We start from the raw sequence: 26,343 nt of genomic DNA, 5'->3' as shown, positions 1-26,343 counted from the left end.
GGAACTTAGTCTTTTTAAAATATTAAACATATTCACAGGCTCAGACTATAAGTGTCCATAATTTTTCAGAAGCGTTTTCCTGTGAGATGGAAAATAAATATTGGTGGTGTTCTTTTGGTAGAATCATCAATATTTATAATTTGAGAACTGAAACAAGTAGAAGAGTGCAGGAATTTGAAGGGCATAAAATATGAATATATTATCACTTTTAAGGGGGTCATGGGTCATCTTGAAGAGATGGTATTTCCTGGTTCCCAGCATCTTGCTAGTCCTTGTGTCTATGGGACAGTAATAAACACATAAGGTGGGAACCAGAAGTCTGCTGGCCAGTGCCACACTTTCCTTTTCCCTTTTAAGTATGCCTGTCTGTTTCTTACATGTCAAAGTACTAACATCCTCTTCCCACGGGGTTTTTGCAGAACAGGCCAGTAGCAGCAGTGAAGCATCTGCAGACATCCAGTACAAGAACGAGTGTAGGGATTAGAGATTGTGGTGACTATAAATATTGGCTGCCAAGTACAAGCCTAGTCTAAATTTGTTGACTAGTGAATACATATCATATATATAACTGCTTGTCCACTGTGGTCATCTTTGGAGGCTCTGCTTTGGGTGTCTCCACCTTCCAAGACTGGGCAGGTGGCAACCTGGGAGAGAGCCTACTCAGTAGTGGCACCAAAACACTGGAACTCTTTTCCCAGAGAGATTCACCCGTCCCCTTTTGTTGCCATTGCTTGCCAGTGGGTGAAGAGGTTTTTTTTTGTTTCACTTGGCATTCCCTTAGTGATCCCTCCGCTTTTCCCAATGTTTTTAATTGTTGTTTTTATCTTTGGTATTTATTTTAAATTCTAGTTGTTTTAATGATGCATTTACGTGTTGGTTTTATTGGCTTTTAAGATGACATTTTAATTTGTATGTTTTAAATTGGTTAGCCACCTTAGTGTCCCTGTGAGGGTAGAAAGGTGGGGTAAATTTTTTGTTAATAAAATAAATAAAAATAGTATTCAGTCATACCACAGGGATTTTTGTGTGCGCCATGGATCATTTTTAGATAGAAAAGCGCCTTTTGACTTTGCGTTTTGTAGATGGTCATAGCTCACATTTGATTTCTTAAAGTAATTGTGTTCTGCTTTTCAGCTGCTGGGACAACCAGAGCTTTAGCCTTTTCTTCCTTTCATAGGGTGCCATAACTTTGGTGATTGATGGTGAGAAGTGTTTCATGCAATGCATAATTAACTTACAGAATTTGCTTTTGCTGGATGTGTGAAGTTTACTGTTTATATTATTTTAAAAGAGTTTAGGCTAATTTGTGGAGAATGGATCACCAATAGCTATTAGCCATGATGGCTAAAGTGGACCTCTAGGTTCAGCTGTTGTATTGCCACCAGTAGTAGTTACTAAGTTGCAACAGTTGGGGAGGGTGATAGCCTTCAAGTCCTGTTTGTGAGCTTCCAAGAACGATGTCTGGTCATGGGGGAACAAAACTAGACTGGCAGAGCAATCCTAAGCAGAGTTACTCCATTCTAAGCTCATTGAAATCAATGGGCTTAGACTGGAGTAACTCTGCTTAGAATTGCACTGTAAATGGGCTTTTGGTCTGATCTGGCAAGGCTGCTCTTATGTGATTGACACAGTAATTCATAGTAACTTGAAAGGATGTTGTGCTGAAATCAGCAGTATTTACTCACAAGTAAATGTGTTCAGGATCACAATGAAAGGGATACAGAGAGATTTCCTCAAGGATAAAAAAGGCATGGTAGATAGGTTTCATTGGGTCAAACATGTTTCATTGAAGAAAATGAAAACAGTTCAATTGAAACACATTTTTAATGTTTATCTCATATAGCCCAGCTGTTGCTTTGTGCATCTATGTCTGATGGCACTACTATGCACAGTGTGGAGCAGAGTTCAGAGCCTAATATAATATCTGCAAGTAAGCAGTTTGACATACTATACAAGACTAAACATGACTCAGCATGAGCAAGCAAGTTACAGATCTCTGTGGGATTCATTTGTTTCTGTGATTGGTTATTATTGAGACTGTTTTCAGTTGATGATAGACTTTATGTAAGCCAATGAAATTTGCTTTGCTCTATTCCCTTCCCAGTGTACTGACCCCTCCTAAGAACTGGGAAGCCTCTGCAGTATCTGAACTGAAATGTAAGCCTCTTTAACTCAGGCTGAATGCTGGTGCCTACTTCCCCCAGTCTCATGGCTGTCCAACATAGCCCTGTACATGTTGTGCACCCATGCAGTACAGTGTTATTTTGGTTGGCATTATATGGTTTTTGTTTTGGGGATTTTGCTATGGAGCAATGTGGCCACCTTTTTTTTGTAATACAAATAATTTCTTGGTGTTCTGAAAAGTGAAATTCTTCATATCATAGAACATCTCTGTTAAAAAGATTACTTAATAAAACTTATTTGGTTTTTCCATTAAAGAAGGCTTATTTCTCATTGTAAATGTCTACAGCTTCTTTGGGTAGATTAAATTAAAATAATCTAAGTGTGTAGGTTTCATTATTTTCGTTGAAAAAGAGTTCCAAGGTCGACTACATGTCTCTAGCAGACTGATTTTCTTTCTCTTAAAAAATATTCCATTTTATTTTGTAAATAAACTGGTTCTTTTTAAAATGTTCTCAATTTAATACTTGGAAGTATATATCAATGTGCCAAAAGTCCACTTGCCAACCAGCTGATGGTGGGTATAGGTTGGATCCAACCAGCTTTTCTGTGAATGAAAAAGGGAGCAGAGGTTCCCTTTGACTGCCCCAAAACGTTAAGCTGCATAATGTGGGGACCTGCATGTACAAAAGCAGTGTGGTTTAGGGTCTATAATAAGGAGAATTGGGTGAGATTGAATGAAAAATCTGATTGGTCCCAACCCTATGTATTTGCAGAACTTCTGGAAAAAGTTTTGCCTGATCAACCTCATAAAATTCTTTGAAAGTGCCAATAAACATGTTAAATAGAAGTAACTATGTAGATACTGTATACCTAGACTTCCAAAAATTATTTGACAAAGGCTTCAGTAGGGTTGTCAACAGGCCAGGGGAGAAATGTCCTGTCCTGTTAATAGAGGCTTAATGTTCAGGGGCGGGCATTTTATTCATGGCACCACGGAGGTAAACATCACCTGGTACTTAACATCCCATCTACTGACAGGACATGCCATTTTTTTCTCCAGGTAGCTGGCAACCCTAGGCTTTAGTCATGGGATAAAAGGATAAGTTTTTAAAAAGGGAACAGGTGGTAGGAATAAACAGGCAGCATGCATACTAATTGATTGCTGCAAACTAAATAGAACAATTTGATGTTTTTGTACAAAGATTTCACAATAAATCATGATCTTTTCCAGGAGGAGAAGGCATCTCTTTTGCATCGGACACAAGAAGAAAGAAGGAAACGAGAGGTATGATATAAGTAGAGTTTGGTTAAACAAAATATTTGGGTCATCTATAAAAATTGAACATTTTTACATAATCAGCAGTCAGTACTGATAACTTTAGAACATGTGCCATTCCTTAGCATACTGCAAGATTTATACAGAAACATATGACTGAGTCAGTTGAGAATACAATCAGACACAGCTTTTAAAAATGAATGTCATGAAATTGCAGCATTGACCTTAGGTTTCAAGCACTTGCAATTATAGGTCACTAATAGATAATTATGTATTCTTGAATGAAATCTGTGTCTACAGAGGAGATGAACATAGCTATCATCACTCAGCTGTATAATATCAAAAATCGGTAACTGCTTCTGGGACTAAGGTTGGATTTGTTTCCTGTAACAACCCTCTATTTTTGGTAACTCTTTGTAGATCACCTGTTCTTATTGGCTGCGGAATCTCATTCAGTTCCCTGTTTCCTTCTTCCTTTGCTTCTGTCCTTCAGACCTGCTCTCAGATATAGCCAGTGCAGAATATAAAAATTTGCATTAGGAAATCCAACTTTTGTTCTTAGGTCAGCTATATGGATTGTATATATTTAGCATAATGTACTGTACCAACATTCAGATCTCTAAATAATTAGGGTTTCTGACCACGATTTGGAGCAATGGCCGTGTAAGGATTCAGGTGCATTGGATGCATGAATATTGAATGTGGGGAGGAGAATCAGCTTATTACTTAGTGGGAGAGACAGTGAGTGTTTTCCCAACCTTGGATCACCAGAAGCCCTGCTCAGGCTTCTGTTTGGTTTGAGTGTTAATCATAAAGAGGAACTTACTTTTTTGAAGGAAAAAACAAAGAGATTTTTAGTGTGCTCAGTTCTGCAAGAAATAGCCAGTTATTTCAGATGGTGGGCTTGTGGATGTGCATAGAATAGAGAGAGAGACCTGGAGATAACAAAAGAAAGTTTCACTCATATCAGTGTAAAATCTGACAAACACCTTTCTCCTAATGGGTTGTACAGTGATAGCATTTTGTGCCGGCATATGTGACCGAAGGCTAAAACCATACATGAAAGTCTTGTAGACCAAGTCAACATACAGTCATCCTGACCTCAGCCTTACTTAAACCACTGCATGGGGTCCTACTGCTGGGACATGTACTGGCCAGCATGAGTCTGTCAGACAAACTCAGCCACTGCCTGAAGTCCCCACCACCTCATTGTGGCTGTCTGTTACGAATGCAGATGCTTCAGGTACGTTACTGTAGTGGTTTAAGGTGGGTAGCTGTGTTGGTCTTTTGTCAGAGAGCAAGATCCCGGTACAATAGCTTCTTAAAGACCAACTACATTTCCGTGGTAGGAGCTTCTAAGAGTCAAAGATCCCTTTGTTATATGTGAGGTGTAGAAAAAGGAAGGAGTCTCTATAATCCAGGCAAAGGGTATTGTTGCTTGCAATGCAGCACGTTTTATTTAGAATTTTGTCTTGTCTTCTTAGGAAGAAAGGAGAAGGCTGAAAAATGCAATCATCATCCAGTCCTTTGTACGGGGATACAGAGACAGAAAGCATCAAGTAAGCATTTTCTCACGATTAACTGTTCTAAGTGTGAAACTAAATGTTCTGTTCTGCAATCACTATTTTTTTCCCTTTCCAAATATGGTGGCTGGGATTGCTTTTTTGGGGAGAAAGAACACTGAGAAGGGGCAGACAAGGGGGTTTTATAAGCACTTTCCTTCTCTATACTTTTCCTGTTGAAAAATGCCACCTTCTAACTTCTTTCACCTCTGCTGGGGAAAATTTAGTGGCACCTCAAATATTTTTCCTCCAAAGTAATTGATAGGTTACAACATCTTGGATGCTGCCCTGAAAATGAAGGCACAGGTTACAGTGGTTGTCCTCTTTTTTCCATCTGTGGCAGACCAGGCAACTTGTCCCTTACCTGTCAACCCGTGACTTAACTACAGTGATCCAAGCAATGGTCATCTCTAGGCTAGATTACTGTAACTCGCTCTACACGGGGCTGCCCTTGAGCCTGACCCAGAGATTACAGCTGGTACAAAATGCAGCGGCGTGTGTTATTATGAGAGTGCCAAATAAGGCGCATATAACACCATTCTTACGTGAGCTGCATTGGTTGCCAGTGGAGTACCGGATCAGATTCAAGGTTCTGGTATTGACCTATAAGGCCCTGTGCAGACTGGGTCCAGCGTATCTACGGGACCGTCTCTCCCCATATATTCCCTGGAGGACAATTCGATCAGGGGACAAACAGCTGTTGGTGGTCCCTGGTCCCAAGGAGGCCCGCCTAGCCTCGACTAGAGCCAGGGACTTTTCGGTCTTGGCTCCCACCTGGTGGAATGCTCTGTCTGCTGAAATCAGGGTCCGGCAGGATCTACTATCCTCTGCCAGTCATATGGCTGAGGCTGGGCCTTCGCTGGCCTGAAAAAAGGAGTGTATAAAATCTTAACCCTCCCTGTGAAGGCTGTCCACCATCCTGTTTTAAATGTGTATTAATACACTGTTGTTTTAATGTAGATGATTTTTTTAATATGTTGTTATCTGCCCTGAGCCCGCTTGTGGGGAGGGCGGAACAGAAATGTGAAATAAAAATAAATAAATAAATAAATAAACAGCAAAGCAAAATAATGAGCTGAAGTATAAAATACAATAGGCTGAGAAGAGCCTTCCAATCACTACTAGGAATTGCCATGTCCACATGTTACCAGGGGAAGCTCTAGAGCCTGACTCGATGTTTGGGGGGCTACATGTACGGGGTTGCAGCATGACCATACCTCACTTATTGTAAAACAGCTACATTGGTTGCCAGTTAGTTTTTGAGTCCAATACTTTGTGAACTTTATAGCCTTTCACAGCCTAGGACCAGGCATCTAAAATACTGCCTTCTCCCATTTGTCCTCACGTGGCAATGGGTAGCCGTGTTAGTCTGTCAGTAGCTAATTTTTGTTAGTCTTATAGGTGCTACTGGGCTCTGAATTCAGGTTGTCACCGACTGACTTTTCCACTACTTAAGGAGGCCTGCCTGGCATCAACCAGGTCCCATACTTTTCCATTGTGGTTGCCTCTTTATGAAATGGGCTCCCTGAAGGGACAAGGGCAGTGCTGTCTTTAGAAGTCCTTGAAAGGCCATTTTATTTACCAGGGCTTTTAATGGGGTATATACTGTAGGCATCTTTTGAGCTGGAGGGGCGGTATCTAGGGTTTACTCTATTGGTTTTAAATTGTAATCTTTTAATTGTGACTTGAAAGCTGCCTTGAGATTAAGGGAAAGGTGGGATATAAATATTTTAACAAATTAATACATAAATGGAGGCAGTAGAAACTGGAATGGGCATGCTCATTCAGATTCTGACCTGAGCAAAAGAGTACTGGAATTGCAGAATTGTACACAATGCTTTAGTTGAAAACAGTATTGATTTATATGACTGCTTGCAATATCTGGGGGGATTGGCAGCTTAAGTGTAGTAAGTAACAGGCAGGTAGCTGTGTTAGTAGACATAAATTTGAGTCCATTGGTACCTTTTAAGACCAACAAAATTTCCCTGGGTATAAGCTTTTACAAGGCAAAGCTCACTTCATTAGATACTTTAATATAATAAATAGTATAGAAAAAAATAAGTCTATCAAAAATACTTTTGTGTCCATTGATTTTAAGTTGAATTCATTTGGACTTTAAAAGTGAGTTGTAATTCTGCACTCTAACACATGGGTGGTCTCTCCCCTGGGTTGGTGGGAAGTGATTACAATTCTAGGTATTATTAATTATACTTTTGTGACTGGACAGACCATAACTCTGAACTAACGAATTTTTGCACGTGGTTCTACTGATGTATATCATTTCATTGCAGTATTTATTCACAGTTAGACAACTCAGATTTTGTTTTTGTACACTTTTTGTAAGTTTGTACAGTTTATAACTATCACGGTTAGCTGCCTTGAGTCCTTCACAGGGACAAAGATGAATAAAAAATGTCTAAATATTACCAGCAGTAGTCAGTGGCTTCAAAGCTGAAGAAACATTAAGAGATTGAAATTCAAAGTCATGGACAACTGTTCATTGTGCAGCGTATCAATTGAGGTTGCAGTTCAACATGAATATATTGAAATCCTGTCTGTGTATGTTGACGTTTGATAAAAAGTTTAATTAACTAATTCATTCTTGAATTTTAAAGTATTCCATTCAGAGGAGCGAATTTGATCGTTATGCTAATTTAGCACAATCTGGAGGAATTTTCTCCACCGCCAATGGAGCAAATCTGACCCTTTTAGTTCGGCAACTTCTGTTTTTCTATAGACATAACGAGGATTCCAAGCGTTTGGTAAGTATTGAACATTAAGGAGATTGCTTTACGTTTTTTGTATTATTTTTACTTAATTTTGAATTACTTTAGTTATATACTTCTGATTTAACCTTTTCCCTGTTCTTTAACGAACGGTGTTGGATCGAAAGTTCTGTGACATTGCTTATGCTTTCTTAAGTAGGGCTTTTGTCCTCCCTCCCTCCCTCCTTTTCTGATAGCAGCTCATTAAAAGCTCCCCAAGGAGGGGGGGTGCCTCTGGAGCAGCAAGGCACAAAGGACTGTTTCCTGACAGAAAGATCTCAGTTTCCGTATAGAGGCATTTTCCACTTATGCAAGGATGTTGTGTTGGATTTGACCCATTGTTTGGGGGGGCAGTTTGGTTAGTGGTTAAGAGCGGTAGGACTCTGATATGGAGAGCCGGGTTTGATTCCCCACTCCTCCACTTGAAGCCGGCTGGGTGACTTTGGGTCAGTCACAGCTCTCTCAGCTCCCCCTTCCCCCGGGTGACTGTTGTGAGGATCATAACACACTTTGTAAACCACTTTGAGTGGGCATTAAGTTGTCCTGAAAGGCGGTATATAAATAAAATGTTGTTGTTGTTGTTGTTTTGCCATGCATACTGAGCTCCAAATGGATGTTCAGGTACGCTGATGAAGAGAGTGCTATTAGCAGTAAAGTCTGTAAAGTATGGAGTGAGCATATTTGGTGAGAATAAGGTTATCTACTGGAAATGTGGTGGTGGGGAAAGAGAACAAGATTATCTACTGAAGAATGAATGTGACTTCTTTGAGAGGGAGATAGGAATGTTTTGATAAAAACTTTCCAGTAATGCTCATGAAATAGCATATGTGAGGACAAGTTGTGGCTCAGTGGTAGAACATCTGCTTTACATGCAGAAAGTCCCAGGTTCAGTCATCAGCATTTACGGTTAAAGTTCAGATACTAGGTGATGAGATCCCCGAGAACTGTTGCTGGTCAGAGTAGGCAATATTAATCTTTATAGACTGATGTCCTCACTCATTATAAGGCAGCTTAATAGGAAACACATGTTGTGACTCACTGAATAGTTGTTGGTTGGCATCAGGGCTTTTTTTCAGCTGGAACGTGATGGAACGGAGTTCCGGAACCTCTTGAAAATGGTCACATGGCTGGTGGCCCCGCCCTCTGATCTCCAGACAGAGGGGAGTTTAGATTGCTCTCTGTCTGGAGATCAGGGGGCGGGGCCACCAGCCATGTGACCCTTTTCTCCGAGGACAACCCACTGAGTTCCACCACCTCTTTTCCTAGAAAAAAGCCCTGGTTGGCATTATATGTCAAACTCAGAGAGAGGCAACATTAAATTGTGGAATTGATCTCTGTCCACCCGTCTTCTAGACTTCTGGATATTTTTCCTTCTATTTAAAACTGCAAAAATAACCCTGCCTGCTCTTCAAGTTTTGTATAGGCTGATGTGGTACTGCTTTATTAAACAGCTTAATGCACAAAATAAAGTTTCCCAAGAACTTGTCCAAACCAAAGGTTTTCTGGATAGTTTGGACTGTCTTTCTCATATACACAGATAGCACATGACTGCTACTTTGCTGCTTAATAAATTACAGAATATCTTCAGATATTGAATTTATTTTTGATACTTAAGCTCACAGTTTATTGTATTTCTTTCACTGTTTTGTTCTCTGTGGATGTTGTCATTATAACTATTACAGGATTGTGCTTAGGTTGCTGAATAACTGCACTATCGGTCTTCTTGCCATATTTTACCCTGTGTAAGATAGTCTTTTTTAAAAATGAAGAAGAAATCACAATGCACACTGGTTAAAAAAAACCATTAGAAGCCAGAAAAAAAATGACCAAATCCTGTTCACAATACTTGATGCCTAGGCTACCCCTGATCTCGGTCCTGAGCTGCTTTCTAGTTGTGTTCAGGGCTGCCCCAGGTTTGGTTGGACTTGAGTAGAAATAGTGCTTTGATTGTGGCTAGGGATGGCTAGGCTGCAATTCCTGTTGCCTCTGAAAGTCAATTCTTACGTAGTTGTGTCACAAGGTAATCTTCCCTCTAATGTGCTAGGTGCGAGGGGAAACAGTTGCTTTGGAATGCCCTAGATTTTCATGGATGAGAATCTGAAAGTTAGCACATTAGCTAGGAAGCTTTAAATCTAGTCTTTTGCTGCAAGTTTGCAGATTGCTTATGCACATACAGTGTCATGGTCTCTGAACCTGCTTGGTTCCTGTTTTGTTTGATTCTGTGTGTGTGTGTGTGTGTGTGTGTGAGAGAGAGAGAGAGAGAGAGAGAGAGAGAGAGAGCTTCTTTTGTCTCGTTTTTTTGGAAGTTATCTCCACAACTTTTCTCACAAACATTCAGGCTGTCCTTGTTACAAAGAGACCCTGTCTTTCTCAGTAGCCTATCTCCATGGGAGGAGAAAGGAAGATTTTTGTTGCTGTTTTAACTATACAGATTTAACATTAAATCTTATCAGTGCCTGGATCATGCACACACAAAATACACCACTGATCCTTGTAAACAGCATTTTAAAGTATATCTCTGTGGATGTTTCTTTTTTCAGATATGGATATGTCAAAATTTGATTAAGCAGAATTCTCAGTTTCTGAAGCAGCTTGATGGGCCTGACAAACTAACATGCCTGTTCCAGATCAAAAGGCTGCTGGGATTATGTTGCAGGTAAAAAAAACGCCCCCACTGATGGGGGAATAAAGCATGTCCCTTTAACTTGATTGGACCACTTAAGCCTGCAGATCTGTGTTATGCATATTAACTATTGAGCTTGGAGTACTTGACCCCATTCGGCTATACAGGCAGTTGCAGAGCATTGTGGAATGAGTTAGGCTTAACCTTTCATACCCACACAACTGCTGGTATTAATGAGAGCCTGAGTGGTGGAGTAGTTAGAGTTGGACTATGGCTTGGGGACCAGAGTTCAAATCCCTTACTGCAGTGGGATGGTCTGAATCTGGTTTAACTCATAGGGTATTTGTGAGGATAAACTCTGGAGAAACAACAGGATAAAAATTAATGTCTGACAGAGGATGAAATGTTTTCACGAATAGGAGTGTACTTTGTGGCCATCCATATTCAGTGTTCATTTTACATTTTCTTTTTAGAAACGTAATCCTTTTCCAGTGGGAAGGAAGGTTTCTGTACCATTTAAGTGATGTGTTTTGTTCCTTCACAGATTGCTCCAAAACTGCAGTGACGACAGTCTGAATGTTGCACTTCCTATGCGGATGCTTGAAGTATTTTCTTCTGAGAATACCTATTTGCCTATTTTACAAGATGCTCACCATGTAGCATCCATCATTGAACAAATCTTGCACTATGTGATTCAAAAAGGTTTGTATGATGATTGGCTTTCAGAATTCCACTGGCTTCAGGTATCTAACTTCTACCAGATGCTTCCAAGCAACGTTTTGCCTGTACACCGTATTTAAGGAAAGTATATCTTGTCTTCCAACGTGTCGCTTTACAATAAAAGGTTGTGTGTTAATATTTGGTAGCCTGATGTCCCCTGTATGTTATTAAAAAGATGTTCACGTGTCTTCTTGGATTTCATATTTAGTCTATACGTTTGCTGTAGAAGAACTTGAAATCCTTGTGATAAGTTAAAAATGTCCTTGGTGTGGTTAGGAAATCATGGAATATCAGTTCAGTGAGACTGTATTAAACTTTATAGGTGCTCTGAAGAGTTAATGCTTTTAAGTAGCACTATTTTGTATATGTAAATCAAACTAATTCTGGATGCTATTGATTAAGTCAATTTATATTTCTTTTACTGATTTTTTTTCAGTTTATCCCTATGTTACTAAGGTTATATGGTCTATTCAAACATCAAGAACAAACAGGAATTTGTTTGTTTGGGCACAAACCTGGCTTGTGCTTCCTCCCTTCTCTCCTTGCAGTTGAAGGCTTCCTGGATTCAGAAATTGTTAGTCCGACTCTGATTTGTTTCAACATCTAAATGCTGTTACCTGACAAATTAGGGTTTTTTTCTTCCCAACAAACCAGGATTTTAATCTCCTTCCTGTGTGAGAATACATGGTAGAGGGTAGGCTTGACAACAAGCCAGGGTTGTGCCCTTTGTGAACAAACCTGCTTATTTTTGATGTCTGAATTCACCTGTAGCAGCCCCTATACACTTACGTTAAATACGTCTAATATAGTAGTTTGTCTACCTTTCTTCTAGACAGATAGTGCTCACTTAGAGCAGTAACAAAGTCAGTGTAATTATCCCCACAATACAGCTGGGGCTGAGAGGATTGGCTTACCCAAGGCCACCTGGTGAAGTTCTGCATAGCAGTCTAACTACTTGACCACCATTAGTTGGCCTGTAAGATGCCACAGTACTGTTATTTTTCTGTACCAATCTGATATAGCTAACTCTGTAAATACATTAAAGTTTAACTTAAAATAGGTCTATATGTTGGAACTTCTCTTTTCTTTCAGGATACTACAGGTCCCTTTACCTGCTAATAAAAAGCAAGCTTCCATCAAGCATTGAGTATTCTGACGTTTCTCGGGTTCCTATTGCAAAGATATTGCTAGAGAATGTTCTGAAGCCATTGCACTTTAATTATAGCTCCTGTCCAGAAGATGCCAGGTAAGCAATTAACAGCTTTTCAGCGCTTGTAGACTGAATTCCACATCTATGCTTGTGTGCTTAGTGTTGAATTCTGCTTTCTGTAGTAATGCACAAAGTCATGATAGTAATTAAGAGAATGAATGCACAGGGCTGGATCCAAACCTTTGTCAAACAAATCAAACACAGAATGGAGCTTTGCTGCTTTCCCGTTTACAGTTTACACTCTGATCTTGGAAATCTGCCCTGGGGGTCAGGGGCCACTTGGTAATACTGGGGGAAGTGACATGGATGGCTGTAGCAAATAGTGCATGAGTAGCAACATCACAAGTGTTCATGTAAGAGTACAAGAGAAGTGACATGCCAAATCCTCCTCTTTGTAGCAGCCCCCCCCATCCCATTTGTTTCTATGACGCCCTGATCCTCAGGCACAGCTTTTTGGCTGTACAAGGAAGGTGACATACACGTGTGAGTTCATTCCATTTGTGGAAGGTTTGGATTAGAGCTTTGTACTAGATCAATTCTTTCTTGTGACTTGAGTAGTATCTTGGTGCTTTTCTGAGGTTTCCTTCAGCTAAAGAAATAGGCAAACAGTAATGGAGCAGAAGTTCACTTCAGCTAATCTGATGTGGAATCTTATAAAATTAATGAAACCCAATTTCACAGTGTACTGGATGGGGTAAAATATGTGTTCAGACTTGCAAGTTTGATCACACTGTGGATGTACTAGTGAAAAGTTATGTTTACATTTTCATAGAGAAACATTTCTTTACCTGCTGCAGGCAACAGATCTTTGCTGCTTTTACAGAAGAATTCTTGGCAGCACCTTTTACAGACCAGATATTCCATTTCATCATTCCAGCTCTTGCAGATGCGCAGACCTGTTTCCCTTATGAACTCTTTCTGAATGCACTATTGTTAACAGAAAACAGGCGTTCAAGAAAAAGCGAGAGAGCACCTTGGCTTTTTTACTTTGTTCTAACAGTTGGCGAAACATATTTAGGTATGAAAAACACATTTGACCAATTGAAGTATCTATTTGTTGTACACTGTATAGTATATATGCTGTGTCTGAAATAGCTTGTGGTTGCTAATACTTTCAATACTTATGCCCAAGAATTATTTGTTTTCTTGTTTTTATTGATTTTAACTGTTGTTCACCGCCCAGAGCCCCTGAGGATGGGCGGTTTATAAATCGAAATAGAACTAAGAATTTGATAATTAGAAACAATTATCATTATAATTTTTGCATGTGGTCCTTCCATGGAACTCAAGGCACAGGAGTTTATTCTGTTTCATCCTCATGAAAACTCTGTGAGGTCAGTTAAGCTGAGAGATAAGGTCGCCCATGGAACTTCATGCCAGAATAGGGGTTTGAGCTAGGTTGAGCCTGGAGTAACATAGTGGACACAGGTTAGTTTTAGTTGTTGACTGAAAATTAGAAATACCTGGATTTTAACTGTAACCCTGCCCCTCCCATTTGACAAGTCTGTCACATTAATCACACTCCTTCAACTTCAAAAAATGTTAGAATGTTTTCTTGCTATAAAGTACATAATGTATTAAATAAAATGTGAAATAATTGCTGGTAAGACCTTGTTGTAAAAGCTTGAGCATGTTCATTAATGATCTCTGGTCATTGTTTCAGTATTCTGTATAATGCATTTAATGGTAACTTTTTCTTTATGCAGGGTCTCTTTCAGAAGAAGGGCTGCTTGTGTATTTACGAGTACTCCAGATGTTTCTTTCTCAGTTACCTGTATCTGCGTCAGGTACACACTGTCAGGATTCAGCTAGTGACTCAGAAGATGAGGATGAGGAGATCAGTAAGATGACTTCAGTGCCTGTAAGTGTTAAAGAGCAAGATTTGGGTCCCGTAGCATCTTTGAGACCAACTAGATTTTCAGGGTAATTTCCAGTGTTAAAATGGCCTTTCAGAAATTCTATAACAGCATGACAATTAAACTATTTCATTTGCAGCTCTTTTTTTCCTTCAATTTTTTTATCCTGTTCCTGAAGCCAGTTGAAGTACAGTTTTGTTACTGTGTAGTAACCATGAAAAATCTTGTTTAACATATATTATTCGCACACACAAAACAGCTCCAGTCTGTTGCATTTTTCTTATTCCCATGTGTGTTGTTGCAGGTTTCTTACCATGGCTTTTATGTGGCTAGGCATGTCAGTTGCAGCACAGTAGCACATTATATAGGTGGCTACATAATGTATAGTGATTTATTATGAAGGAGAATGGAACTCTAACAGGGACATAGAATTTAATGACTGTTCGGAGATCAGTTGCAAGATTGTGTATAAAAGCCTCACAGTTCTTTGTATGGATTTATTAATAGAAATCAATGGGTCAGTTTCAGACTGGGAGGAAATCTTAAAGCTACTAACAGGAGAGAGGTTTTTTGCGGGCAGGCGGGGAGGGGGGCTACAGTAGTTTCAACTTCAGCTCTTGTTTTTAACAGTTCAAATCATCGAGAGTTATTACTGTTCCTAGTTAACAATGCAATCCTCTGCAAAGCTCCTCCAGTCTAAGCACATAGATTACGTTGGTATAACCAGGCATAGGATTGCACTGTAAGTTTCTTAATTTTAATTAATTACTTATTTATTTATAGTCCACCTTTCTCAGGGAGACTCAAGGCAGATTACATAGTGTCAGTCAATATGAGCTATGGCTGGAACATCCAATAAACAATGCAGTAGGTTACAACAACAGTCAGTTTACAGTAGTATAACCTGAAAGTGCTGTCAAAGTACTCAAACTTAATTGAATCTGTAGTGGGTTAAGACATACTTCGTCAGCCATAAAGCCTTAAAATCCTTAGGAACATTGATGCCATATATCTTGCATTCCCAAAGTATATGAAATTTGAGACTTTAAAATGAATATAAATGATCAAGAATTAAAATTGAATTATTTATTTAGAGTATCAGGGAAATAATTTCCACAACTGACCAATAATTTCCATAACTAAAGATTAGGTGAAACTTTGTGAAGTCATTCTTATCCATTTAGTGGTCCTCCTTTCACTTTGAATATATGTTCGTAAAGTCGTGGTCCAATGTCTGCATTTGGATAGGTGGATACTTAAAAGCTGTTTATTGCCCATGTCCATATGTATAAAAGTAAAATGAACTCCAAGTGCTTGCTTGAAAGCCATTTCAATTCATTAAAGGACTCCCAGAGGGACCACACCATTGTAGGACTTTGACATTCCTTGCTATAATCTGCAAAATGGAATTAAAGTATTTTAGGACTTGTCTGCATGGCAGCTTTCTGAACTGTTGAGCTCGTACTGTGGTGCTAAACTGATAACCTGAGAAAGCTCTTCAGTAAAGAGGGTGTGCTTTTCTCTGCCTTGAAAGGGGAAATCTAATTAAGCTAGTAGTGATTGGTGTAGAAACACATTTGTATGCTTCTAAGCCAACTTACCATTATGTTGGTGGTAGAAGGAATGATTATACTTTGTAGTAAGTGCTTTGGCTTGTGCATACTGACGAGCTGTCATCAGAATGAAATCTTTTGTTGAATTACAGGGTGATGGAAGAATATCAGTCCAATATATAACAGAAGAATGTCTTTCAAAACTGGATACAAAACAGCAAACAAACACACTATTGAATATGGTTTGGAGAGATTCAGCTAGTGAAGAGGTCTTCACGCTGATGGCCTCCATCTGCCACACGCTGATGGTGCAGCACCGGATGATGGTGCCAAAAGTCAGGCAAGTGCACAGGAATTCAGATTGCATTTCAACAATTTGTCGTGGGGCTCAGGCATCGGGCCTTCATTAACTCTCTTGCTGTCTTTACTATGTGATAGTAAAGATGTACAGTTTAGGAGCTCTAGAGATTTTCAGCGCAATCCTAAGCAGAGTTACTCCAGTCCAGGGCCACTGATTTCAATGGGCTTAGACTGGAGTAACTCTTCTTAGGACTGCAGTGTTAATGCTCCAGTACTCTTGGCAAAGGTACAGTCAGTAGTAGTCTTTGGAGAAGGCACCTTTGATGAAACAGAATGTCAGTCTGACTATTGCAAAATGACACTTATTAAAATTATATCCAGCTTTTCAAACCGATTGGCTCCCAAAGTGGCTTATAATTTGTATCAATAATAACAATACATGCTTTTAAAGTTTATGTACCTGCTGGGATCATCATAGGGTTCTTTTGAAAGAATTGATTCTTTTGAAATATGGTGCTGGAGGAGAGTTTTGCGGAGACCACGGACAGCCAAAAAGACAAATAAGTGGGTACTAGATCAAATCAAGCCTGAATTTTCCTTAGAAGCTAAAATGACAAGACTAAAGCTATTGTACTTTGGTCACATAATGAGAAGACAAGACTCTCTGGAAAAGTCAATAGTGCTAGGAAAAGTGGAAGGCAGCAGGAATAGAGGAAGCCCTAAAACGAGACGGCTTGACTCAATAAAAGAAGCCACGTCCTCCAGTTTGCAGGATCTGGGCAAGTCTGTTAAAGATAGAACGTTTCGGAGGTCTTTCATTCATAGGGTCGTCATAGGTTGGAGACGACTTGATGACACATAACACACGCACACCTGCTGGGAAAACCCTGAAAACCAATGCTGTTCTGTGCTGTAAATGCTTGTACATCTAGCTGTCCTACAGTACCCTCTAATCTTTTAGTATTTTAGATCTTCCGATACATAACACAGGTTAATTTTATGGCTTCTGAATCATTCAAAATTGCAATAGTGAGGCCCTCATTCGCTAAAGTTGCTGGTTTCTTAAACCCCATAAGTCACTTTTCTTCTGTTTCTGTTGCTTGAGAGTACCTGAGTGATGGTTCTACTACAAGTATGTGTTCTACTCGCTAATATACAGGTAACAAAGTTCTAAGCCCTTTAAACCACCATATCAACTGCATGGTAATTTTATTGCTTTTTTAATTGTGTTTTTTATAGTCCACTTTTCTCCCTGAGACTCAAGGCAAACTACACACTGTGACTCAATGCAATCAACAGGGTGGCACATCCAGTAATTGTGATAGGATTAGGATTGCAGAAACCAGAACTACAGCTGAAAGAAAGCATAAATATATATTAGAATGGCATGTTAAACAACATGTTAAGCAACAGGTAGTATGTCTTATACACATTTATACAGTCCACAATCCTTTTCCTTGTTTAAAATCATCTTTTTGAACCATTCTGTTAGGATATGACCCAATTACCTTCATAAAAATGCCTCCTGAATAATTCAGTTTTGCGTAGTTTATGGAGTGCCAGGGAACTGGGATCCTTCCTGACCTCATTAGGCAGGCCTTTCCATAAGGTTGGGGCTGCAACAGAGAATGTATGTGTATGGGCAGTTTTTGATTTTGCCATTTGCAGGGTGGCACCTACAGAAGGCCTTGTTCAGATGAGAGAAGCTTTCATGGCTGAGCTTAGGAGGGGAGGCAGTCCTGTAGATATGAGTGTCCAAGACCATTAAAGGTTTTGTGGATGATAACCAGTACCTTGAATTGAACTCTGTATAACTGATGGGAAGCCAGTGGAGTGGTTGCAGAGTGGGAGAATATGCATGCTCTGCCCAGCTTATGACAGTAACTGAGCTGTGACATTCTGCACCAACTGAAGTCTCCAAGTTGACTTTGAGGGGAGACCTCTGTGTCCAACCAGCTGATGAATGAAACAGTAGTGGCTAATATAATAAAACTAGCTTGTGTTTCTTGCTTCAGAATGTTCTGTTAAAATTAGAAGTAGAAATGCAGTTCTATGGGTTTTAGATTGTTTTTTTCTTTTTAAAATAGTAGCTGTTCCTTCTCTTCCCCTCCCCCAGTGCCTCATGGCAAACTGGTTTTGGAAATTGAGGGGAATTCCAAAAAACCATTTGATATAGCACAGCAGCTAGCTGTTTGCAGAAAAGAATTCAAGTCTTGCAGTAGCTGTTGGAATCCTGATTTGACCATGAGGAGTGTTCATAGGGAGGATTGAAGGCAAGGCATGGGACTGCGGAAGACTGAACGGAGTTGTTTGCAGCCCAGTCATTTCAGAAGTAAAATTCCAGAACAAAAGCCCAACCCACACAATACTTTTTATTAAGACCAATCAAGAAGACACAAAACAGTGTGCAAGCTTTTGACTTCACCAAAACTCTTTATTGGGCTGGATGTTGCAAAAAATAAAAAGGGGTGAGGTGGCGGTTTGTGTTAAAAGTGCAGAGTCAGAGATTGGGGTGCCTCTCTGTGACCTTAAACACATTAGAAATGGTAAATTGAAGAGCGAGTACATTGGATAAAATATAAAATTACTGAGAGCATCATAAATGTTCTTGGAATCTCTGGAATGCTGTAAAACAGAATTAATTCGAACTGCTTTGTAAACAGTGGTATAGCAAACTAATTGGTGCTATCTGCTTAGCCCTTGGTGTTTATAACCCCTCAAGGAAGTAAGATGTCAGTGAAACTGTGATCACTTGATTAGGGTAATTAGTTCTTTGTCAACTAATTGTGTTAGAGCAGGATGTGAAATCTAGAGATCATAGCAGAAGTTGAATTGGTATGCTTGCTTTTATTGCCTTGGATAGTAATTACAGGATTTAAATGCTCCATTGCTCTGACTTTCGGTTTATTGGTGAACTGTGTAGAAAAGGTGCTTAATGAATGACGCCTCTGTAGCCTTAATTGTATGACTACAGCCTCTTATTTCCTCCAAGGAGCAGTGTTTTAAAACGCTGCAGTTCTTGGTGTGAATATGTCAGGCTTTTATGTTTTGGTTTTGCTTCCAAGTTATGAAGTGACCAGTTCAATTAAGTCAATTACAAGGCTTCGGTGCACCTTTTGCCCAAAGTTTCAATAAGGGACCTACTTTACTATTGCATGTGCGGTCCTAGATACAAATGAGGAATTTGAGTAGGTAATGCTTGTTATGCAGTGAGATATTGTTAGAAATGCCCTTTTTTCTGTGCAGTGATTGAAGGTGTAGATTTGTCCTTTATTGTAGTCTCCTTGCCCCTCTCTCTGTTTTGTTTTTTGTCTTTGCTTAATTTTATCACTCTCCATAGAAGTTGTCTTTATTATCTTTATCTGGTATGCTAGCCAATATATATATAAAATACGTGCCTGTTTGTGCAGAGAAAATAGCTGCAAGCAAGGGCTCATTAGGAGTGTTGTCCCTGCCCTGGTTGAACCAATGAAATGAATTATCCTGATTGTTTTAGCCACTTGGTAGATAGAGGCATCCTTATTGCTACCCCAGTAACTAAGTTAGTAAAAACACAGATCAGATATGGGCACAGCATATTGGCAGCTCAGGCTTAAGGGTTGCTGCAAGAAAGCTACAACCCCCCACTATTCCTGTGTAGGGAAGGCCTTAATAACCTGGTGCATGTGAGAGGCAAGGAAGATCAGAGGCAAACAGTACCTGTGGTTAATGTGTCTACATCCTGCCTTCATCTGCTAGTGGGATAGGAGTTGATTATCTCCTTGCTGGGAAAGTACACCTAGGGTATACATTTAAATGATTAGAACCTGGGTTGAGTACTGTGAAATCATTCTTAGAAATCTTGGGAAATGGGACATGGAGGGTACTGCTAAGCTTTTTCTAACTACTCAGTGGGAATTCAATCATCATATGAGTTTTTACACAAAACTGTCATTAAACAGTACAGGTTGGCTCCTTTTTTCACTGGTACGAAGGGGAGGAAGGGTCAGCTCAGTCAATTCCACTTCGTACTACAGACCCATCCCACATGGCTTTTTGTCTACAAAGCTGCTGTGATCCCTGACATAGCCATTTCAGGTGTTTTATACTGACAGAAAATCTGGTGCATCTAACCGTAAAATTTAGTGTAACATGTCTTCATGCTTAGTCCTAGGCGTGACGAGAGAAGGAATCTTTAATAGATGCCTGTGTATATAAATAAAACTGCAGTTTATCAGGTTATCATTATTTATTGTTTATTCATAGAATGCCATTAAACAGGAGTCTAGTGACCCCTTAAAGATTAAAAAAATATTCCACCGTAAGCTTTCATGGACTAGACTAGAGCACCTTGCTTCAGATGCAGTGCACAGCATTCATTGCATCTGAAGCAGCAGATGTGTGCTACAAAAGCATATGCTGCAAGGAAATCTTGTTGGTCTTTAAAATGCCAGCCGCTAGACTCCGGCAACAGACTAGAACACCTGTCTCTCTGGAATTATTTTAAGCCAAGTAATTTTGGATATCCACACTGTCAGAATATCTGTAATAGCCATGTGTTTAATCTACATTTACTTAATTCACTTATAGAGCAATCCTATGCAGGCTTACTCCAGTCTAAGCCTGTTGATTTCTATGGGCTTAGACTGGAGTAACTCTGTTTAGGATTGCACTGTTCGTTTCATCCAGCATTTTCTTCCATCTTTTTGTAAAATTAATTTTATTTTTCTGCCTTATATTCATTTAGTGCCTCTTAAAATGGAGAGAAACTCAGATTAGACTGAAATTCATATTTCTGCAAATTTAATCCCGAAATGAAACGTGAATTACTGCATTTGTTCTCCTTAATTAGCTATAACCATGAGAGATTACTTTGTTTTGTAAAGATTCACACTTCAGCTGCTGTTCATTATGCCTGCAGTAGTAGTTGCACACTGTGCTGCTGCAATAGGCTAAATATTTTGGCTTTTTAAAAGAAGTTTTCCTTGTTTCATACAACAACATTTGATCATCCGGCTGTACTACTGTTTGAGCATGGAAAAACATAGGATAGATCCTCTGTGCACACTTGCTGCTCCATACAGGGCTGACCTCAGCATACCCATAGATGGGGTAGCTGCTGGGGATTTTGGTTGAGCCCACTGCCACTGATCACATGCCTTCTTTAATGCCCACCCTCTCCTCCCCCACCTGCTTTCTTGCAAACACTTTGCCATCCACTCTGTCGTCCATTCCGTCCACTATCACTAGGAAATGGGCATGTGAGTGGTTCAGGCATCTGTGAGTGCATGTAGTGAGAGGGCTTGTGAAGGGATGGGGGAAGAATACACAGGCATGTGGGGCAGCATGTGGGGCTGGTAGTAGGGAGAGGAGAAGGGGGGCCCTGGGCACTCTCTTTCCAGGGCCTCTAAAAATCTGGAACTGGCCCTGTGTGTGTACAGTGAGTGCTCCATTCTTCATGGAAATGTGTGTCATGCTAGGTTGGGACCATGGTGCTTGAACCCAAATTTAGATTTGGAAGGTATGCGATTCAGCACAGCTGGAGAAACTGGAACTTGAAGTATGTCATGCAGTACTTGACCTGGCAAGGGGAGGCCAGATTTCCGATATTTATCAAGGACCAAGTCTGATATTGTACTCATCTGTTCCATTTGGTGCCTGAAGATGGCTCGTAGGCCTTAGTGATTTTACCCCCCAAGTAGCTTACTGGGTTCATGAGGTTCAGCTACTGAAATCCCTGATGCCACAGGGGTCCTCTGCTCTATGCATGGAACAACTCTAGACTGATACAAGAGGATAATGCAGCTTTTATGTCCATGGAATCACATGGACATCTCTTTCACTTCTGCTATGTTCTGAGCTTTGTGTTACTGGTTGATCTGGTTGAGGTTCTGGGGATCTGGCATGATGAGCTTCTTGCAAGCTTGTTCCAGACATTCTAATGAATATGGTTTTGTGTGACTCGGTGCATTGTTTTTGTTCCTCCTGCTTCTGCAAACCTTCACCAGGTGTTGACAACATGTGGCTCACAAGGGATGTGGCATAGCAGTGCATTGTCATGGTGCTAACTTGGTCCTCTGCCTCCAACACCAGCTGTTAAGTGTGTAGGGCTTCTTCTCCAGAGTTACCAATGGCAGTGCTCTCTTCATGCAATGCTGCACTTGCTTGCAAACTTCTGCTGCTTTTAAGTAATCTACTTGTTCAGTTGATCTTCCTCCTTTAGAGGAATTTTGTGTCAATATGTAAGCAGATAAACAGCATAGTTTGTTCTTTAATAATTGGGGCATCTTCTGATTAACTATTAATTTCATCTTGATAGTGCTTTGTTACTCCTTGGTCATCAGAACTGCTAGTTTCCTCAAAAGGGTAATAAGGGTTTTTTAGCCTGATGCAGACAAAGAGACAGCACAAGGCAGAATTCTCAACTTAAGGATTTATTATTCCATTGCTGTACTTTCTTTTCTCCTCCCCTCTCAGCGTATAGGGGTTTAGTCCTCCCAGCAACACAGACTAATGGGACAAATTTTTAAATTTCAACAATTGTGTTTTAGCAGCTGTAGTTAAATTAAGATTTGGAAAGTCAGCATTATGGCACATTTGAAGGAATCTACTTCCACATGTAGATAAAAGGTAATCTCTGTAGGGAGCAATTGTACTTCATGAGAGAGTTTTTCACCTTGAGAAGACCATTTAAGTAGTATGTAATAGAATGACTCCTTTGTTACTCGCTAACTTTAAAAAAATCTTGGTAAAAATGCCAAACTATTTAGCATAGGCTTTGCTTATTTGGTATGGCCTTGATTAACTGATAGAAGTTACAGAGAAGCAGTAGCAGGGGCGGGGAAAGCAACGCTCATTTAGAATTGTATGCCAGTGAAGTGGAATGGCTCATTTAATTTCATTTAATTGCAGTCACATCTGTTATCTTCTACCTGTGGCACCTTCCAGTTTCAAGAAAGTGTCAAAATATGCTGCCCTGCTGGAGTGACCTTTATCAGACGGCATGTGCTTGTCTCATTCTATTGTATTCTCTTCATTAACTTAAACGGTCTCAGTGGGAAACTGGGCCCAATTTATGACCTAGTCTGAAAATGTTGCCTTTAACTAATTAACTTATAGTGGTGCCTCAGCTAAATAAAGCTTAATGGGTCATTTAATCTCTCCCATTGAGAAGAAGGAATTTGACACTTAAAAAACCCCCCAAGGGTTCCCAAAATATTCTTTTGCCAAACACACATAAATCTTGTACCCTTTTGTGGACAGTTCAATGCCTGCTTAGCGTTCTCATAAAATAGCTATTGTGCATAAAGAGTCAGAGCTAGTGGATCCTTTAAGTTGACAAATATAAATGCAACAAAAGCAACAGGGTTAACCATTGTTCAGGCTACCAGGAGATACTTCCTCCTATTTAAGTTAGATAATACAGCTGTAAATACTGTAAATACAGGCAAAAGCAGCATGGATGGAAACATAATCAGTCCTGTGTTCCGTTACAAACACATATTTATTGTCTGCGTTGTTTAAATTTGGTAGAATGCTCTAGCAAATCAGGAAAGTATCCCTGGCTGCTGTTTGATTCTGTGCTCAGTCCTGCCTGGCTGTTAAAATCATCATGAGAGACCCAATTCTGTGTACTTTAATTTCAGCAATGAAGTGGATAGCTGCCAGAAACAAGGCCTTTTCTGTTATGGCTCCTTGGTTATGGCACTCTTCCCAGTATTTTATTTTCTTTTATTTGATTGTTGCCTCTTTTTAAAATTAGACTGCCACTGACCATTGTTTCTGCTGTTGTGATGCGCATACTGGCTCTTCTGTGCCGCTGCTGTTCCGTGCTTGTGATATCTTATTTGCTGCTGTTCTTATTTAAGTTGTGAACAGTCTCAAGAGCCATTTGGTTTTTTGTTCTTTAATAAATGGATTGGGAGGAATGTCTTGGATCAAAGCCTCAAAATAATCCCAAGTTCAGGAAAACAAACATTCAGCGTTAAGAACGAATTCATATGAAACATAGAAGTCATATGTAAGCCCTTATGGAAGCTACCAGAAATGAAGATAATGTTGTTCTAGTTCAAATGCTTTCAGCATGTATTGTTCCAAAACTTCAGTTGCAATATTTGTAGTAATTTCACAGACCTGGCACCTTTGGATCTGATCCATAGGTAAAGATTTGTGAATATTCTGGATTTATTCATTTAATTTTAGGAAGGTGTATGTTTTTATTTGCGTGTGTTACAGTTGAAATCTTGGTTTGTCTTCTTGAGATTTTGTTGCCTGAGAGGGAAAAATAGACACACAAAGTATCGGTAAACATTATTGGAATATATGAAAGGAGGAATTGGTAAACATACCATTTTATAAAATGTAGAACTGCTTTTTTATTTTCAAGACCCCCTCCCCCCCGTAAGATATTGAAGAGCCTGTCATACAGCTGTGCATCGTTGTAATCTCAAAGAGCAGAATGTTGGTCTATTAAAGTGAGAGCCAACGTGGTCTGCTTAGAGAGTTAGGCTAGGTTTGCAGAGAGTCAGGTTCAAATCTTTGCTTGCTATGGGTGACTTTGGGTCAGGCGTACTCTCTCAGTCTAATTTACCTAACAGGTTGCTGTGAGGATAAATGTAGGAGCGGACGAAGCAGGTGTACCATTCTGAGCTCCATGGGAGAAAGTGGGAGAAAAAACAATTGAAGTTAAAAGAATCTTTTCATGATATTTTGGTTAGCCCTTTGTTTTTGCTAAACTTTGTTATTTTCTTAAAATAATTCTACTGCTGTGTATATGAATGAATAAATGTATTCTATTATGGAACAGCTCTTTAATGATAGGTGAAGAATGGAAGAGTAGGTTAACGTTAAGCAGGTCACTTCTGTATTTGATTACTTTCAGCATGATAAATGGGCACTATCACCATTACTTTAAAAGGCATCTGGATGGTTAACGTGACAGTCAGTTGACTAATACTGGAAACATTATGTATTTCAGAATTTTCTTTGTCATAAATGTTGGCAGAAAAGTTAACAGCTCTTCTACAAAAAATCTATTTGATGTACTTCAATAACAGTCTTTTTCTTTTTTTTTAGACTTCTATACAGCTTAGCTTTTAATGCCAGGTTCCTGAGGCATCTTTGGTATTTAATCTCATCGATGACAACACGAATGATTACTGGGTACGTAGTACTCTCATTAAAAGTCTAAATGAAACAGTATGAGTGGTGTAGAGTGAAGCAATGTTGTGAGAATAAATGAGATGAGTTTAAAATAATCTTATTCTAAATGGTATCATGGAAATTATTCATTTCATAAAATTTCCATAGTGTGCTAGCCACTAAAATAATGTTGGCCCAGTTTGACTTGAATAAATTGAAATTAAATTCTTTTTGTAACTCATAACTGTATTTGTAACTTAATAGATGTTGGCCCTTGATCTCAAAGTCTATTTACATCTATGAACAGAAGGACTGTCCAACCTGATAAAAATCCATTGTCTTTGTTTTTTGTTTTAGCACACTAGTGCTAGTGGAGCACACTATTTACATTAGTTTTTCCATGTTGCCTAATTATAAAATAGCTTTGAAGAGATTTGAACATGTAGTCGATTATCAATTATTGCATTCAGCTAACAATGGCAGATAGCAGGGGGAAGTTGTTCATTGTCCTAAGAATAATATACATTAACAATTTTATATAAAATGGCAGTACTATTTCATTAAAACTGATGTTGAAAAATAAATAATTTATGCACCCCAAATTTCTGGAGGCTACCTTTTCACTGTTGTACAAAGTTGATTGTTAAAGAGGCTTTTAAATAGTTTTTAATGTTTTCTTACAAAAAAAACTCCTTCAAAAGAGTTAATCCCCATTGTCTGGTCATGTCTACACTGACAACAGTTTTAATTTTTTCCTCCATCTGTTAAGGTCTATGGTGCCACTACTGCAGGTCATATCACGAGGCTCTCCAATGTCTTTAGAAGATTCCAGCCGGATCATCCCTCTCTTCTATCTTTTTAGCTCTTTGTTTAGTCACTCACTTATTTCTATACATGATAATGAATTCTTTGGCGATCCAATAGAAGGTAAGAACGTTGATCATATGTATTAAACCATCTTCCACAAAATTCATATAAGCGTTAGTGTATATTTCTATGTATGTACACTTCAAGTTGGAAAAGGATTTTAAAAAATATTCTACAAAAATATAGTGAAAAAATACAAAAAATCTTCCACAAAATTCATATAAGTGTTAGTGTATATTTCTATGTATGTACACTTCAATGTATTGTCGAAGGCTTTCACGGCCGGAGAACGATGGTTGTTGTGGGTTTTCCGGGCTGTATTGCCGTGGTCTTGGCATTGTAGTTCCTGACGTTTCGCCAGCAGCTG

At 39.3% G+C, this 26,343-nt stretch overlaps 1 protein-coding gene across 1 annotated transcript in view; it reads left to right on the top strand.

The window, feature by feature from the left end:
- UBE3C (ubiquitin protein ligase E3C) overlaps positions 1 to 26,343 on the top strand; it is a 72,534-nt gene that overhangs the window by 2,862 nt on the left and 43,329 nt on the right. The window contains exons 2-12 of the mRNA XM_054991132.1: positions 3,356 to 3,409; positions 4,885 to 4,959; positions 7,578 to 7,724; positions 10,268 to 10,383; positions 10,895 to 11,052; positions 12,163 to 12,316; positions 13,078 to 13,298; positions 13,987 to 14,141; positions 15,842 to 16,029; positions 25,044 to 25,130; positions 25,879 to 26,036. Coding sequence (XP_054847107.1) covers positions 3,356 to 3,409; positions 4,885 to 4,959; positions 7,578 to 7,724; positions 10,268 to 10,383; positions 10,895 to 11,052; positions 12,163 to 12,316; positions 13,078 to 13,298; positions 13,987 to 14,141; positions 15,842 to 16,029; positions 25,044 to 25,130; positions 25,879 to 26,036 — 1,513 coding nt within the window. The remainder of the gene's footprint in view (positions 1 to 3,355; positions 3,410 to 4,884; positions 4,960 to 7,577; positions 7,725 to 10,267; positions 10,384 to 10,894; positions 11,053 to 12,162; positions 12,317 to 13,077; positions 13,299 to 13,986; positions 14,142 to 15,841; positions 16,030 to 25,043; positions 25,131 to 25,878; positions 26,037 to 26,343) is intronic.

This window comes from Eublepharis macularius, chromosome 11, assembly GCF_028583425.1.
Source record: "Eublepharis macularius isolate TG4126 chromosome 11, MPM_Emac_v1.0, whole genome shotgun sequence".
NCBI lineage: Eukaryota > Metazoa > Chordata > Lepidosauria > Squamata > Eublepharidae > Eublepharis > Eublepharis macularius.
This window is presented reverse-complemented; position numbering and strand designations above follow the sequence as displayed.